Consider the following 16,831-nt stretch of genomic DNA (forward strand, 5'->3'; position numbering starts at 1 on the left):
AGGTGTCTGACTGATACTGTCTGACACTATGGCTGATACTGTGTCTGACACTATGGCTGATACTGTGTCTGACACTATGGCTGATACTGTGTCTGACACTATGGCTGATACTGTGTCTGACACTATGGCTGATACTGTGTCTGACACTATGGCTGATACTGTGTCTGACACTATGGCTGATACTGTCTGGCTGATACTGTGTCTGACACTATGATACTGTGTCTGGCTGATACTGTGTCTGGCTGATACTGTGTCTGGCTGATACTGTCTGACTGATACTGTGTCTGGCTGATACTGTGTCTGGCTGATACTGTCTGACTGATACTGTGTCTGACTGATACTGTCTGACACTATGGCTGATACTGTGTCTGACACTATGGCTGATACTGTGTCTGACACTATGGCTGATACTGTGTCTGACACTATGGCTGATACTGTGTCTGACACTATGGCTGATACTGTGTCTGACACTATGGCTGATACTGTGTCTGACACTGGCTGATACTGTGTCTGACACTATGGCTGATACTGTGTCTGACACTATGGCTGATGCTGTGTCTGACACTATGGCTGATACTGTGTCTGACACTATGGCTGATACTGTCTGACACTATGGCTGATACTGTGTCTGACACTATGGCTGATACTGTGTCTGACACTGTGGCTAATACTGTGTCTGACACTATGGCTGATACTGTGTCTGACACTATGGCTGATGCTGTGTCTGACACTATGGCTGATGCTGTGTCTGACACTATGGCTGATACTGTGTCTGACACTATGGCTGATACTGTGTCTGACACTATGGCTGATACTGTGTCTGACACTATGGCTGATACTGTCTGACACTATGGCTGATACTGTGTCTGACACTATGGCTGATACTGTGTCTGACACTATGGCTGATACTGTGTCTGACACCATGACTGATACTGTGTCTGGCACTATGGCTGATACTGTGTCTGACACTATGGCTGATACTGTGTCTGACACTATGGCTGATACTGTGTCTGGCTGATATTGTGTGTGGTTGAAACTGTGGCTGACACTATGGCTGATACTGTGTCTGGCTGATACTGTGTCTGACACTATGGCTGATACTGTGTCTGGCTGATACTGTGTCTGGCAGATATTGTGTCTGGCTGATACTGTGTCTGACACTATGGCTGATACTGTGTCTGACACTATGGCTGATGCTGTGTCTGACACTATGGCTGGTACTGTGTCTGGCTGACACTGTGTCTGGCTGATACTGTGTCTGGCTGATATTGTGTCTGGTTGATACTGTGTCTGGCTGATACTGTGTGTGGTTGAAACTGTGGCTGACAATATGGCTGATACTGTGTCTGACACTATGGCTGTACTGTGTCTGGCTGATACTGTGTGTGGTTGAAACTGTGGCTGACAATATGGCTGATACTGTGTCTGACACTATGGCTGTTACTGTGTCTGGCTGATACTGTGTGTGGTTGAAACTGTGGCTGACATTATGGCTGATACTGTGTCTGGCTGATATTGTGTCTGGCTGATACTGTGTGTGGTTGAAACTGTGGCTGAAACTGTGGCTGATACTGTGTGTGGTTGAAACTGTGGCTGAAACTGTGGCTGATACTGTGTGTGGTTGAAACTGGCTGAAACTGAGGCTGACACTATGGCTGATACTGTGTATGGTTGAAACTGTCTGGCTGACACTATGGCTGAAACTGTGGCTGACACTATGGCTGATACTGTGTGGTTGAAACTGTGGCTGACACTATGGCTTATACTGTGTGTGGTTGAAACTGGCTGAAACTGAGGCTGACACTATGGCTGATACTGTGTATGGTTGAAACTGTCTGGCTGACACTATGGCTGATACTGTGTGTGGCTGAAACTGTGGCTGACACTATGGCTGATACTGTGTGTGGTTGAAACTTTCTGGCTGACACTATGGCTGATACTCTGACACTATGGCTGATACTGTGTCTGGCTGATACTGTGTGGGGTTGAAACTGTGACTGACACTTGCTGATACTGTGTATGGTTGAAACTGTCTGGCTGACACTATGGCTGATACTGTGTGATTGAAACTGTGGCTGACACTATGGCTGATACTGTGTGTGGCTGATACTGTGTGTGGTTGAAACTGTGGCTGAAACTGTGGCTGACACTATGGCTGATACCGTGTCTGACACTATGGCTGATACTGTGTGTGGTTGAAACTGTGGCTGACACTATGGCTGATACCGTGTCTGACACTATGGCTGATACTGTGTGTGGTTGAAACTGTGGCTGACACTATGGCTGATACCGTGTCTGACACTATGGCTGATACTGTGTGTGGTTGAAACTGTGGCTGACACTATTGCTGATACTGTGTATGGTTGAAACTGTCTGGCTGACACTATGGCTGATACTGTGTGATTGAAACTGTGGCTGACACTATGGCTGATACTGTGTGTGGTTGAAACTGTCTGGCTGACACTATGGCTGATACTGTGTGTGGTTGAAACTGGCTGACACTATGGCTGATACTGTGTGTGGTTGAAACTGTCTGGCTGACACTATGGCTGATACTGTGTGTGGTTGAAACTCTCTGGCTGATACTGTGTGTGGTTGACACTTGCAGACGTAGTTGGCTGACACTATGGCTGAAACTGTGTGGCTGATGTCAGGGTCAGTGCTGTGACCCCTGGTGTGATGTTCTGAGACAGAGGGTCAGTGCTGTGACCCCTGGTGTGATGTTCTGAGACAGAGGGTCAGTGCTGTGACCCCTGGTGTGATGGTCTGAGACACAGGGTCAGTGCTGTGACCCCAGGTGTGATGTTCTGAGACACAGGGTCAGTGCTGTGACACCCCGGGTGTGATGCCCTGAGACACAGGGTCAGTGCTGTGACCCGTGGTGTGATGTTCTGAGACACAGGGTCAGTGCTGTGACACCCCGGGTGTGATGCCCTGAGACACAGGGTCAGTGCTGTGACCCCTGGTGTGATGTTCTGAGACACAGGGTCAGTGCTGTGACACCCCGGGTGTGATGCCCTGAGACACAGGGTCAGTGCTGTGACCCCTGGTGTGATGTTCTGAGACACAGGGTCAGTGCTGTGACACCCCTGGTGTGATGCCCTGAGACACAGGGTCAGTGCTGTGACCCCTGGTGTGATGTTCTGAGACACAGGGTCAGTCCTGTGACACCCCGGGTGTGATGCCCTGAGACACAGGGTCAGTGCTGTGACCCCTGGTGTGATGTTCTGAGACACAGGGTCAGTGCTGTGACCCCTGGTGTGATGTTCTGAGACAGAGGGTCAGTGCTGTGACCTCAGGTGTGATGTTCTGAGACACAGGGTCAGTGCTGTGACCCCTGGTGTGATGTTCTGAGACACAGGGTCAGTGCTGTGTCCCCTGGTGTGATGCCCTGAGACACAGGGTCAGTGCTGTGACCCCTGGTGTGATGTTCTGAGACACAGGGTCAGTGCTGTGACCCCTGGTGTGATGTGCTGAGACACAGGGTCAGTGCTGTGACCCCCCTGGTGTGATGTGCTGAGACACAGGGTCAGTGCTGTGACACCCCTGGTGTGATGTTCTGAGACACAGGGTCAGTGCTGTGACCCCTGGTGTGATGTTCTGAGACACAGGGTCAGTGCTGTGACCCCTGGTGTGATGCCCTGAGACACAGGGTCAGTGCTGTGACCCCTGGTGTGATGTTCTGAGACACAGGGTCAGTGCTGTGACCCCCCTGGTGTGATGTTCTGAGACACAGGGTCAGTGCTGTGACCCCTGATGTGATGTACTGAGACAGTACAAAGAGTGGCACTCACAGGACAAGGTACCTGTTCTCCCCAGCATGATGTTCCTGAGGTATTCTGTATCTTCAGTATGACATCTCTGGCTCACCATGTTCTAATTGTTGTCATGAAGCTGAAGTTATGATTCTCATTCTCTCTCTCTGTCTCTGTCTCTCTCTGTCTCTCTCTCTGTCTCTCTCTGTCTCTGTCTCTCTCTGTCTCTGTCTCTGTCTCTCTCTCTCTCTCTCTCTCTCTCTCTTTACACAGTTTGACAAGGTTAAGGATCCCTAGCTTTATTAACAAGCTATTTACAGGTTAAGGATTCCTAACTTTATTGGCAAGCTAAGAGCTGTTACCTACATCAGCTCATTTGAAAGCATTTTTATTGTTATGAGACATAAAAGTAGGGAACAGGATGAAATTGGAGCCATCTGTGGGCCAGCATTTTCATTTGATCATCTGACTTTATCTCGTTGACATCATTATGCTGTACGAATGTGTTTCATACTCGAGTCATCCTGGGTATATATGATCTCAGATGGAGTGATGTTCTGGAGAAGGGTACAGCCAGAGTGAAGTTGCTGCTTTCTGCCCGTCTTGTGGCATAAAAGCTTGTTTCACACTGTCCTCGAAGTGGATCCAAGTGTGGTACTTTGACAATATTGGCCTTGTACATAACAGTAAGGCCACCCACATCCCTTCTATGTTGAAGGCTCTGCTGAAATGACAGATCTATCCAGGATGGGTCCAGGCGAGAGATGAGACGTCTTGCTCTGTTCTCTACTCTGTCAAGCAGTCGCAGATGAGAGGGGGGGGGCAGGCAAACCAAGAAAGTGGAGCATACTCAAGGTGTGAGCGTACTTGTGCCTCGTACAGAATCTTGCAACCCCTACTGTCAAGTAGATGCGAGATACGGCGAAGTGCTGTAAGCTTCCGGGCTGCCTTGTTTGCAAGATTTACAACATGGTTCTTCATGGTTAGTTTGGAGTCAAATTTCACCCCAAGGATATCAACTTCTTCTCCAGGTGCCAACACCCTCCCATTCATCCTTACTACTGCACCAGCATTACCAACATGGTGCCTAGAGACAATCATCATTTGCGTTTTCTCAGGTGCAAATGTTACTTGCCATCTATTTCCCCAAGCTGGTATAGCTCTCAGCTGGTGATTGATGTAGCTTATTAGAGCAGCTGGCACTTCTTCTCTTGGATAAGTGAATGTCAGTGTACAGTCGTCTGCATATGCATGTGATTCTGGGATGAGATGAAGGAGGTCGTTGAAGTAGACATTCCATAACAATGGTCAAAGCACGCTTCCTTGTGGAACACTTTCCCCAATAGGATGTCTTGCTGATTCCGTTCCATTGAGAACTACACTTAGAGATCTACCATGAAGGTAATCACTGAGGAGACATAGCATAGAGCCTGCAATTCTCAGTGCTTGAAGTTTTGCTAAGAGGCCCTGGTGCCACACCCGGTCGAAAGCGCCAGCAATGTCCAGTGCTACCACACAGCTGACTTTGGATTCATCCAGTGACTGGTGCCACTTAGTGGAGAGGTTTAACAACAGATCAGCAGCAGAGTAACCTTTCCTGAAGCCATATTGACGATCACAAAGTAGTGAGTGATAGTCAAAAAACTCTGTCATTTGTCTTGAGATTATTGTCTCAAGGATCTTACCAGTGATTGACAGGAGTGACACTGGTCTGTAGTTGCTGATTTCTGCTCTGCTCTTCTTTTTGTGAACAGGGACTACATTTGCCTCTTTCCATAGAGAGAGCCATTTACACTACTAGGCAGTGCTGAAAGATGGCCATTTACACTACTAGGCAGTGCTGAAAGATGCGAGTTAGAGGTGCTGCTAGCTGGTCTGCACATCTCGGCAATCTTGGGCTCAAATTGTCTGGGCCCACAGCCTTTTCTTGGTCAAGCGATTTAAGAAGGAAATGCACCTCCTCCTGCCTTATTGTCACCACTGACAGTTTTGACACAGTTCTTGCAGCTAGCCAAGGAGGGTCCCTTGCTGGATCAGGAACTTGCATTTTGGTAGCAAAGTGTTCAGCAAAGAGGTCTGCCTTCTCTTGACTACTAGTAGAGGTGGTCCCATCCTGTCGATTTAGAGGTGGAATGAGTTCATCAGGCAGATAACCTTGTCTGTCCTTGCAGGGACCACCAGGTTTTGGAGCCTACCCTACCTGATGCTAGCTTTCTTTTAGTGTCCACCTCCCATTTAGCAATGGCCCATTTTTGAACGTCACCCATATGCCTACAGGCTTGCCTGTGCAAGTTCCTGTTATAGGTGGTAGAATGTCTCTTATACCTTCGCCATGCTTTGTACTTAGCAGTAGCAGCCTCTCTACAACAAAAGCCAAACCAAGGCTGATCTGTAGGCTTCGTCACATATTGCCGGTGAGGAATGTGTTCTTGTTGTAGATTAAGGATGTGTCCAGTGAAGGCTTTCACTTGGTTGTCAACATCCCCTTGGAGAAGAGCATTTCAATTGGTGGTGGAAAGCTCAGAGCGAAGGGCTGGCCAATTACCTCTTTTCCATAGCCAGGTTGTGCGTGTGGACTCCTCACCTCGTTCTGTTGGGATCTCAAGTGTCGTAAAAACAGCTGCAGGGATGTAGGTCTGTGGTCTTGTATAAGGCACAATACCACCTGCTGGGCTGGGATAGGAGTAGCTGAGTGGGTGACATGTGAGAGTGTTCACCAATTCATTCATTCATTCTCTCTCTCTCTCTTTTTCTTTTACATACATACATACATACATACAGAGGTGTGATAAAGCTCAGGGTTCAGGGAGAGTGACCTAGTAGCAACCAGTGAAGAGGCAGGGCCAGGAGCTTGGACTCAACCCCTGCAACCTCAACTAGGTAAGCACATACATACATTAGCAACATTTAATATCATGTGCATACTTTATACTCATTATGTAAACATGAACCATGGTATAAAATAGTGAGAAGTGAGAGTATCTGTATGTTCTTGATAATTCTGATTCCAGTACCTCCAGTAGATGATAGATATTAAAAGTGACAGCAGTAAAATATATGAACTGATGAACACTAAAAGATGTGTTCTACATATGTGAATAAACACACAGGAGACTACATGGACAAGGTAGCATGGACAAGCTAGTAAATAACTGAACATATTACAGATGTATAAAAACAATCACATGCACCTAGATACATATGACAACAAAGAGAAGCAGATAGCTTGTTGAAGAGGGGAAGAGAGAAGTATGACCCAGTATCTGAGAGGCAATCTTACTATATAGAAGCACACAGTAGACAGCGCCAGGCAAGAGTGCTTCGACGTTCTCACAACAACACATCATATGGCTGATATTGCTACATGTAAGACATTTTTCTACTGTGTCTTGCAAGGAGGGAGACGATGATTGATGATGATGATTCTCAAGGGGGGGAGGTAAGGTATCTTGATGCCTGTGAAGGGCTTTCGCCTTTCGATCCAAAGAATTGGATCGAAGCTGAGTGTCTCCCATTACCTTGATGCTTCTGACCCCTGTGGGTCTAGTGCCCCCACCATGAATGCAATAATAATAATAATAATAATAATAATAATAATAATAATAATTTTTACAATAACCTAGACTTCTCCTCCTAAAATTTAAATTTTACAAATTTTTGAATACCATGATAAATTTTTTTAACAATACATAATAAAACCAATTAATATTGTTTACCTTATAAAACAAACATTTTTTTATAATCCAATATAATTCATACATAATTCGCAGCACCTACAGTTACTGTTAAACAAAACGCTGAACAATAGTCACGGAAACAAAAAATCATAGACATTGCAAAAAAAAAAAAAAGGCACATAATGCAAAAATGAAAAATATTGATCTCATTTTAAATTCCTTTATTAATACAACCTTCACAATTCAAGGTGTACACATGTTCTCCAACCTTGTAAGGAACATTACAGGACGGCAAGTGTTGTCATGATGGCTTAGTACAGGAGAGAAGCCATGGACAAGACACAGGTCTGTGAGAAGTGACGGCATCTGTCGAGAAATTTCCTCCACAGGGGGTGTCGATCTCTCTCAAGGGGCTAAGATCCCTTTCAAGGGGTAAGACCCCTCAAGGGGGGTAAGACCCCTCTCAAGGGGCTAAGACCCCTCTCAAGGGGGCTAAGACCCCTCTCAAGGGGGCTAAAACCCCTCTCAAGGGGGCATCCACCCCTCTCAAGGGGGCATCGACCCCTTTCTCTACTTTCCCACACTGGTAGTACAGGTTTTCTTCACAGCGTCTTTAAGTCAGTGCAAGTTACAGCATCAGTACTAAGACAGGGGCGGCTCCACAAGTTAGATATAGATGGGGTTTAGGGGCTGGTTTTCTGGTTGGAAGAAGGGGCTAGGGAGGATGCCTTTCTTGAAGCAACGCTGTTATTTCTGCTTTTATTTTTGTTTGGGGGGCTTAGAGAAGGGATAACTGAAGTGTTGGCAAGATTCAGAAACCTTATGGTGTCACTGTTGTACATGACACAGCACAAGTACTGGTGTACATGACACAGCACAAGTACTGGTGTACATGACGCAGCACAAGTACTGGTGTACATGACACAGCACAAGTACTGGTGTACATGACACAGCACAAGTACTGGTGTACATGACACAGCACAAGTACTGGTGTAAAGGACGCAGCACAAGTACTGGTGTAAAGGACACAGCACAAGTACTGATGTACGGGAGACGTCACTAAAGCCACGTAGCATGTAACACTATGATCATAACTGTAGATTCAAGTCAGGCAGTACATCACCAGTGTACAAATATGATAGCCACTACGGTCACCAAGTTCTTAACCCAGCAGCTTAAACTATTCCATAAAACAAACAAGGTTTAGCTAAGTCTACCCCTGCACACACAATCTTAAAACTGAAAAAAAATACACAAGTATCCAAATCTGACACTAGGTTAATACTTGACCTCTTACAATACTTTACATACTGGCTGAGCAGAGCTGGAAAACCCCTGTATGGGTTTAGCAGTTTTTTAGTGGATACATGAAGAATTTTACAATAGGCTAAGATGTATTCAGGTGTGGCTGTGCTAATCAGATCTAAAGCTCTGATAGTAACCCCTCTGGTATGAGGCTTTGGCTAACCTGTGGTGAGATCACAATTCTCTTCAACCCAAAGATGCTCTTTCAAAATACAACAGTGACTTGAAAGGATTAAAAAAAAAAAAGGCAAAATGCCATGAGTGGAATAATACACAAATAACCTGCATATAGGAGAAACTCTCAGCGATGGTCCAATTTGGCCCACTAACTAACAAGTCACACTTGTTAATGGTCTAAGTCAAACCGAAACGAGATTGAGAAATATCTTTCTCCTATACTTGGGTTACACATGTATAGAGAACTGCTTATCCTTTCAATTTAACTACCAGTTGTTAATAGGAAAACATAAAATGGTGTAGCAGTGTACAGACTCGCATATTTAAACTCTCAAAGCTAGTTTAAACTAAGAGACTCACTTTAATGAAGCATTTAATTGAAAAACTCCACTGCTAATATACCTCTGAGAATATTATAACACAACAACGAAAAAGTTAAATATATATATTATATTGACACGAATACTGTGACAATCACAGCATACTGTGGCAGTACAGAATACTGTGGCAGTCACAGCATACTGTGACAGTACAGAATACTGTCAGTCACAGCATACTGTCACAGTCACAGCATATTGTGACAGTCATAGTATACTGAATCACAGCATACTGTGACAGTATAGCATACCATGACAGTACAGCATACTGTCACAGTACAGCATACTGTGACAGTATAGCATACTGTGACAGTATAGCATACTGTGACAGTCACAGCATACTGTCACAACATACCATGATTGACAACATACGGTGACAATACAGCATATCATGACAGTATAGCATACTGTGACAGTACAGAATACCATGACAGTACAGCATACCATGACAGTACAGCATACCATGACAGTACAGCATGCTGTGACAGTACAGCATACCATGATAGTATAACATACTGTGACAGTACAGCATACCATGACAATACAGCATACTGTGACAGTACAGCATACCATGACAATACAGCATACTGTGACAGTACAGAATACCATGACAGTACAGCATACTGTGACAGTACAGAATACCATGACAGTCACAGCATACTGTGACAGTACAGCATACCATGATTGACAGCATACTGTGACAATATACTGTGACAGTACAGCATACCATGACAGTACAGTATAGTATGACAGTACAGCATACTGTGACAGTACAGAATACTGTGACAGAGTCAATATATACACTAAACTCTCTTAATTACATCATAACACATCAATTACAGCATTATAAACAGCATAACTGTAAACAAAAAATCGGGTAAGTATAATGCACACGGAAGTAATGCTTATTGTGGCATATGTAATGCTGCTTGTGGTATTGTATTCCCTGGTATTGTATTTTCTGGTATTGTATTTCTGGTATTGTATTTCTGGTACTGTGGTATTGTCAATGATTTTTTCCCCTTTGAGATTTGTTCCTGGTGTTGCATTTGGTGATTATTACTGTATTATCATGCTGTATTCTCCCACTGGATGCTGACCTCCAGCATCCCTCAAAGAAGATACAATATATTCTCCCACTGGATGCTGACCCCCAGCATCCCTCAAAGAAGATACAATATATTCTCCCACTGGATGCTGACCCCCAGCATCCCTCAAAGAAGATACAATATATGGGAATCTCATTGAAATTTGCAGAGTGACTGACCGGCTCTATGTATCTTCACTAAAGAAACATTTATTACATCCATGGAAGCTTTGAGGTGACATGTTCAATCCTCTGGTTCAACGGGAGGGTTGTGCTGTAATCTATACACATCTATAATGTTTATATTTAATATATATAGAGAGAATAATCATTGTATTATATTTCTTAAACCTTGTTTTCTTGCTTATGATAATTTACGATTTTTCGGATTATTTTCTGTTTGCTGTTAAAAATAAAATATTTTGACTAAAAATCCATTATTTTACAGTCAGAAAGTTAAATATCTTTGATTTTATTGAACACTTCATATGACTTTTTTGTTAAAAAATGTGAAACACTAAAAAATTGAGAAAAAATGTGCTCAAATTTATAATACTGTCCTAGAGAATAAGGAAGAATTATTATCTATTTTGTGATATAAATAATCTATTTCGTGAGAACTTGTGATGTTTTCTGAGTGACGGGGGTTGGGGGGCGGGGAAGTTTTATTCTTGTGTTCGTCTGACTCTTCCTCGACTCTTTCTTCTTGTACTTCCTCCTACTTCTTGGTAAGAGATGCCTTGCGTTCCTTCTCCATCTGTTTCTTCAAGTCTGCTTCCAGTTGCTTCACTCTGGCTCGTGTCATCGCAACACCTTCGTCACAGCACTCCTTGTAGTAAGGGAAGTTACCCTGCAAAGAGAATACAATACAGTGATGCCTCAACACATTCCTTGTAGTAAGGGAAATTACCCTGCAAAGAGAATACAACATAGTGATGCCTCAACACACTCCTTGTAGTGGGGGAAGTTCCCTTACAAAGAAAATACAACACAGTATTTTAGTCTTGTTAGAGGAACCTGTTCTGTAAACGATACAACACGAAGGATCTTACTTATTTTTGTTTAACAGTTTGTATACCGTCATTATTAGATAACCTTTGTTGAGGAAGTTATTGAAATTTAAGGAGTTAGAGTATATTAGATCAAGGTGCAGTTTATGAATAAGAAGAAATGGGTTACAATAAAATTTATTTATACGTATTGGTGATTGAATAATTACTGTGAAGGAAGATTTAATTGTAATATACAATTTAGTAAGTTAGTATGATATGAGAACTAAAATATGTGCGTATCGCCCGTCGCTTCCATTTAAGGTGGAATAAGTCGTAACATAGTAGGTGTACTGGAAAGTGTACCTAGAATTAAAATTTACTTTGGCAGAAAATATGCGTTAAATTTAGAATTTAATTATATAGGAAATACTCTATAAGTAAAAGTATTATGTGGTTAGTACTGTGATTGTTATAGTTGTAAGATATTTAATGATGATGGTTTATGTATTGGTTGGGGTGGCGTTTGTGACTCTTCTTGAACGGAAGATTTTAGGATATACGTATTCAAATTTGAAAGGGGCCTAATAAATTAGGTGTTTTGGGGTGGCTTCAACCTTTTTCAGATGCTGTGAAGTTGTATTTAAAAGAGCAAAACTTACCTTTAATATCTAATTTTTTACCTTACTATTTATCACCAGTATTTGGTTTGTTTATTGCTTTGGTTTGTGAAGGATCATTCCATATGAGTTAAGGTTAGTAAATTTTGATATAGGTGTATTATTTTTTTTATGTTGTTTAAGGTTAGGAGTTTATCCTTTAAAGAGAGCTGGGTGGGCTTCTAATTGTAAATACTCTTTATTGGGAAGACTTTGGGCTGTAGCACAAACTATTTCATATGAAGTGAGATTGGCTTTAATTCTATTATCTTATGTTTCTTTTAACTTGGAAATTCAGATTAATAGAATTAAGATATTATCAGGAGAGGTTATGACTTATTTGGTTGATGTTTCCGCTATCTATGGTTTGGTTAGGTTCTTGTCTAGTGGAGATAAATTGAACTCCTTTTGATTTTGCTGAGGGAGAATTTGAATTAGTCTTTGGATTTAATACTGAGTATAGAAGAGGAGGGTTCATGTTGATTTTTATAGCTGAATATGTTAGAATTTTGTTTATAAGGGGAGGTATCTACATTGCTATTTTTAGGTGGGAGTGGAGTGGAGTGGATAGATAGGAATAAGCCAGTTGCAATTTGAGCCACTAAGCATAATCCTAAGAGAGATCCAAAATTCCAAAAAATTGAAATATTTCTGAGAATTGGTATATCAACAAATGCAGAATTAGCGAGTTTAAATAGTGGGTGAGATTTATGTAAAGGTGAAGTCATAAGTTCTATGAAGGATGGGCTAGATTAGTTTAAAGAAAATAAAGGTAGATGATGGTATTAGGAATCGAAGATTTAAGGTTATTAGTTATGTTTTTTTGTGGATTCTGAGCGTTTATTTCAAATCATAAGCATTTGTTAAATGTTTTATTAGGGTTGGAGTTTATTATATTGAATGTGTTTGGGGTGATGAGAGTTTATGTAGCTAGAGTGGGTTTAGAGGGGGTATTTGTAATTTTTTTTTTGGTTATGGTTGCATGTGAAGTAGCTTTAGGTTTGTCTTTGTTAATTTCAGCTGTTCGTTCGCATGGTAACGATTATTTTAGGAGATTTGGTATTTTAGTATGTTAAAATTTTTGGTATTAATTTGATTTTGATAAGGTTTGTGATGAATTGAGGGTTGATTCAAATTAGTTTATTAGTTATATGTTTTATAGGATTATTAATAATAAACCATGATTTTCATTTTTTTTTGTGGGTTATATAATAGGAGCTGATTATTTAAGTTATATTTTGATTGTGTTAAGAGTTTAAATTGTTATGTTAATAGTTTATGGGAGGGCAATAGTGAAGAAGATCGGGAATTTTTACTCTAGGTTCTTGTTAGTGAATTTAATTTTGTTGTTAGTTGATTTTAACTTTTAGGTCAGTTAATTATCTAATGTTTTACATTAGCCTTGAAAGGTCATTAGTTCCTATACTTGTATTAATTTTAGGTTGAGGTTATCAGCCTGAACAGATTCAGGCTGGAATTTATATACTGTTTTATACTCTGTTTGCTTCATTATCTTCTAAGTTTCTTTATTAAGGTTGTATGAAAGCATAGGAAGCTTAAATATAGGCTTATTATCGGGTGGGGTTGATTGCCAAGGTGTTAGTGTGTTTATATTTTTGTTCTGTATTTGCATTTATAGTAAAATTACCTTTATTTATATTTCATTTGTGATTACCTAAGGCTCATGTGGAGGCTCCTGTTGCAGGATCAATAGTATTAGCTGGAGTATTACTGAAGTTAGGTGGTTATGGTGTAATTCGAATTTTAAGAGTATTTTCAGAGGCTAATAAAATATTTTGTTGAGTGTGAATGAGCTTGGGAATTTTAGGAGGGGTTGTTATTAGTTTAATGTGTTTATGTCAAGTGGATATGAAGTCCTTAATTGCTTATTCTTCAGTGGCTCACATAGGACTGGTATTAGGGGAACTTGTTGTTATGAGAAGTTGAGGATTAAATGGAGCTTTGGTAGTGATGGTGGGTCATGGTTTGTGCTCTTCAGGTTTATTCTGTTTGGCAAATATAGTTTATGAATGTTTAGGTAGACGGAGTTTGATAACTAGAAAGGGTTTATTGAATATTATACCAAGTATAGGTCTGTGGTGATTTTTATTGGTTGTAGGTAACATAGCTGCTCCTCCTACTTTGAATTTAGTAGGAGAAATTAGTTTAATCATTAGGGTGGTAAGATGAAGAAAGTTGATTACATTTAGAGTAGGGGCTTTATCTGTTTTTAGTGCCTGTTATACTTTATATATATATTCTTTAAGGCAACATGGGTTATTTTTAAATTCATTATATTCTTGTTGTTCAAGTAAAATAGGGGAATATTTTGTTTTGTTGATGCATGGAGTTCCAGTAAATATTATGTTCATAAAAGGAACTTTAGTTTTGTGTAATTTATAGGATAAGATGGCTGAGATTGAAGGTGTTAGATTGTAAATCTAAATAGAAGTGAAGACTTTCTTATCAGTTAAGGGTAAGATTTAAAAGATTCTCCTTTTTTTGACAGCTTTGAAGCCCTTGTGGCTTAGCGCTTCTTTTTGATAATAATAATAATAATAATAATAATAATAATAATAATAATAATAATAATAATAATAATAATAATAATAATTGACAGCTTTGAAGGATGTTAGTTTAAATTAACTTAAAATCTTAGATAACTAAAAGTATAGATGGGATAAAAAGACCAAATAAATTAATTGAAGATCACAAAGGAGTTGAGAAAATTTTGAGGTTTTTGTAGTGGTGGAAGTTCCCTTACAAAGAGAATACAACACAGTGATGCCTTCAACACACTCCTTGTAGTGGGGGAAGTTCCCTTACAAAGAGAATACAACACAATGACACCTTCAACACACTCCTTGTAGTGGATTAAGTTCCCTTATAAAGAGAATACAACAGAATGCAACTATTTCTTTTTTGAAGTATACAAAATGTACTTTATGTGTAATAAAATATTGTTAAGCAGGAAAGAAAGCTGCTAGCATGCTGTGTATTTCTGACAGGAGGTTGGCTAGTTTATTTATGCTTCAGAAAGGAAAGGACAATGGTGTACAAACAGCTCACATCCAAAAGCCCCTTCACCTCTCCATACAATATATTCTGATGATGTAGACACATGTGCAACACCTGGGTATCTTTATTTGTAGATATTTCACCTTTCAGAGGATATAATAGATTTTTTTTCCTCTTCAAGGGGGGCTCCTTGGCGTGGTGAAGAGGCTCTTGGTCTGAGGAATTAGACCTGTCGGTCTTCTTCCTCAGACCGAACCTAATTACCCCCCATTCTCCCCTCCCCTATCCCATCCTCCTCATCCTCCCCTTTTTCCATTCCTCCTCCTCCCCACCCCTCCCTTTTGCCCTTCCTCTTTTTGGCCTTTGGGATTTCTCCCACAGGCGTGCTAGTTCCTAGGTAGGGGAAAGGACACCGGGGTCCATCCCATTCCGTTGAGGTTCTTGGCGGTGGCGTAGTTTGCCGTGGAATCTGGATCGCCTGGGGATGTCCCGATCCCTCTCCGGTATCCCGGAATAGCTTTGGGTATCTTTCGGGCGACGGGTGTATCTCTGGAAGCCACCTTTCGGATTCCGGGGGTGGTGGCCGAAGGAGGTATGCTTTGTGGCGGATATCTGGCCGCCCTCTCTCTTGTCCACTGAGGTAGCTCGGCAGATGTGAGGTTGCTATCCCGGATTGCTGGTTTACTGGCATGAAGGGTAGGGTATGGCACGGGTTCCATGCTGCATCTGCGCTACTAGCGGTGCTGAGGTCCTCTTGGGCGCGGAGGGAGATTTCCGGCCCTTTCATTCCTCCTGGGAACTATTCCTCCCCGCTCCCCCCTTTTTTTATTCTTTTTTTATTTTTATTTTCTTTTCTTCTTTCTTTTTTTTTTCTTAAAAACAAAAAGCAAAGGAGTAACCTAACCATGGAGAACCCAATCCATGAACCCACTACCCCCAGGCCCCTTCTTGATACCGCACCCCATTCTGACCCTGCCTTGTGTTTAGACCACTCTTCGGACACTCCTGATGCCCCTGTACCTCTTGCTGGTGCTGTTTCCTCACCCGCTTCAGGTACCGGGCTTTCGACTGACTCCTTCGATTTGTCTGAACTCCGCTCTCCTTTGACTATGCTTCCGGCTTCTCCCTCTACGGTACGGCAATTTTCGAATCGCCCGCCCATTTCACGCCGGACCAACTCCGGTTCTACTCCTAAACGCCAACGTCAATCTCCTGATGATGCTCCTTCGTTACCTTCCCATTCTACTCGGAAAAGACTGACACGTCAAGCACTCCCTCTCCACTCTCAGTTTCGGACCACACAATGGACTAAATTCTTTACTTTAAGACCGACTTCTTCTTCTGCCTACCTTTCTGACCATAGTATTGGCAAAGCGCTCCTGCGTCATGTTGGTAGAGATATTTCATTTCATGCTCTCAAGAGCGGTACGCGCATCGTCACTGTCCAGAATGCTACCCAAGCTCATGATCTTTCTCTCCTTTCGAATATCGATACTACTCCTATCACTATTGAAAAACATCTTTCTCTCAATTCTTGTAGTGGTACTGTCATTCTGCCCAATACCATAGTCCAACAGAATTTCCAGTCATGTGGCAATGACATTTTTGAACAGCTGGAACTCCAGGATCTCCCAATCCTCAAAGTAGACACTTATGTCCTTCCTGCCCGGGGGAGGAGACGTTACCCTTGCAATGTGGCTCGTTTAACTTTTGACAGCCGAGAACTCCCATCCTCTGTATATGTCGCGGGACATCGGTTACAAGTTCGAAAGGTGATACCTACACCG

The 16,831-nt window shown here is 41.9% G+C and overlaps 1 protein-coding gene and 1 long non-coding RNA gene across 4 annotated transcripts in view; one reads left to right on the plus strand and one right to left on the minus strand.

Moving 5' to 3' along the window:
* Positions 1-16,831, plus strand: part of LOC138854450 (uncharacterized) — a 36,452-nt gene that overhangs the window by 13,715 nt on the left and 5,906 nt on the right. The window lies entirely within an intron of this gene.
* Positions 7,639-16,831, minus strand: part of LOC128684470 (glutathione S-transferase 1-1) — a 437,568-nt gene continuing 428,375 nt past the window's right edge. For all 3 annotated transcript variants that reach the window (XM_070097829.1, XM_053770665.2, XM_070097828.1), the window contains exon 6: positions 7,639-11,228. In XM_070097829.1, the coding sequence (XP_069953930.1) occupies positions 11,097-11,228 (132 nt within the window). In that variant the 3' untranslated portion in view covers positions 7,639-11,096. The remainder of the gene's footprint in view (positions 11,229-16,831) is intronic.

This window comes from Cherax quadricarinatus, chromosome 4, assembly GCF_038502225.1.
Source record: "Cherax quadricarinatus isolate ZL_2023a chromosome 4, ASM3850222v1, whole genome shotgun sequence".
NCBI lineage: Eukaryota > Metazoa > Arthropoda > Malacostraca > Decapoda > Parastacidae > Cherax > Cherax quadricarinatus.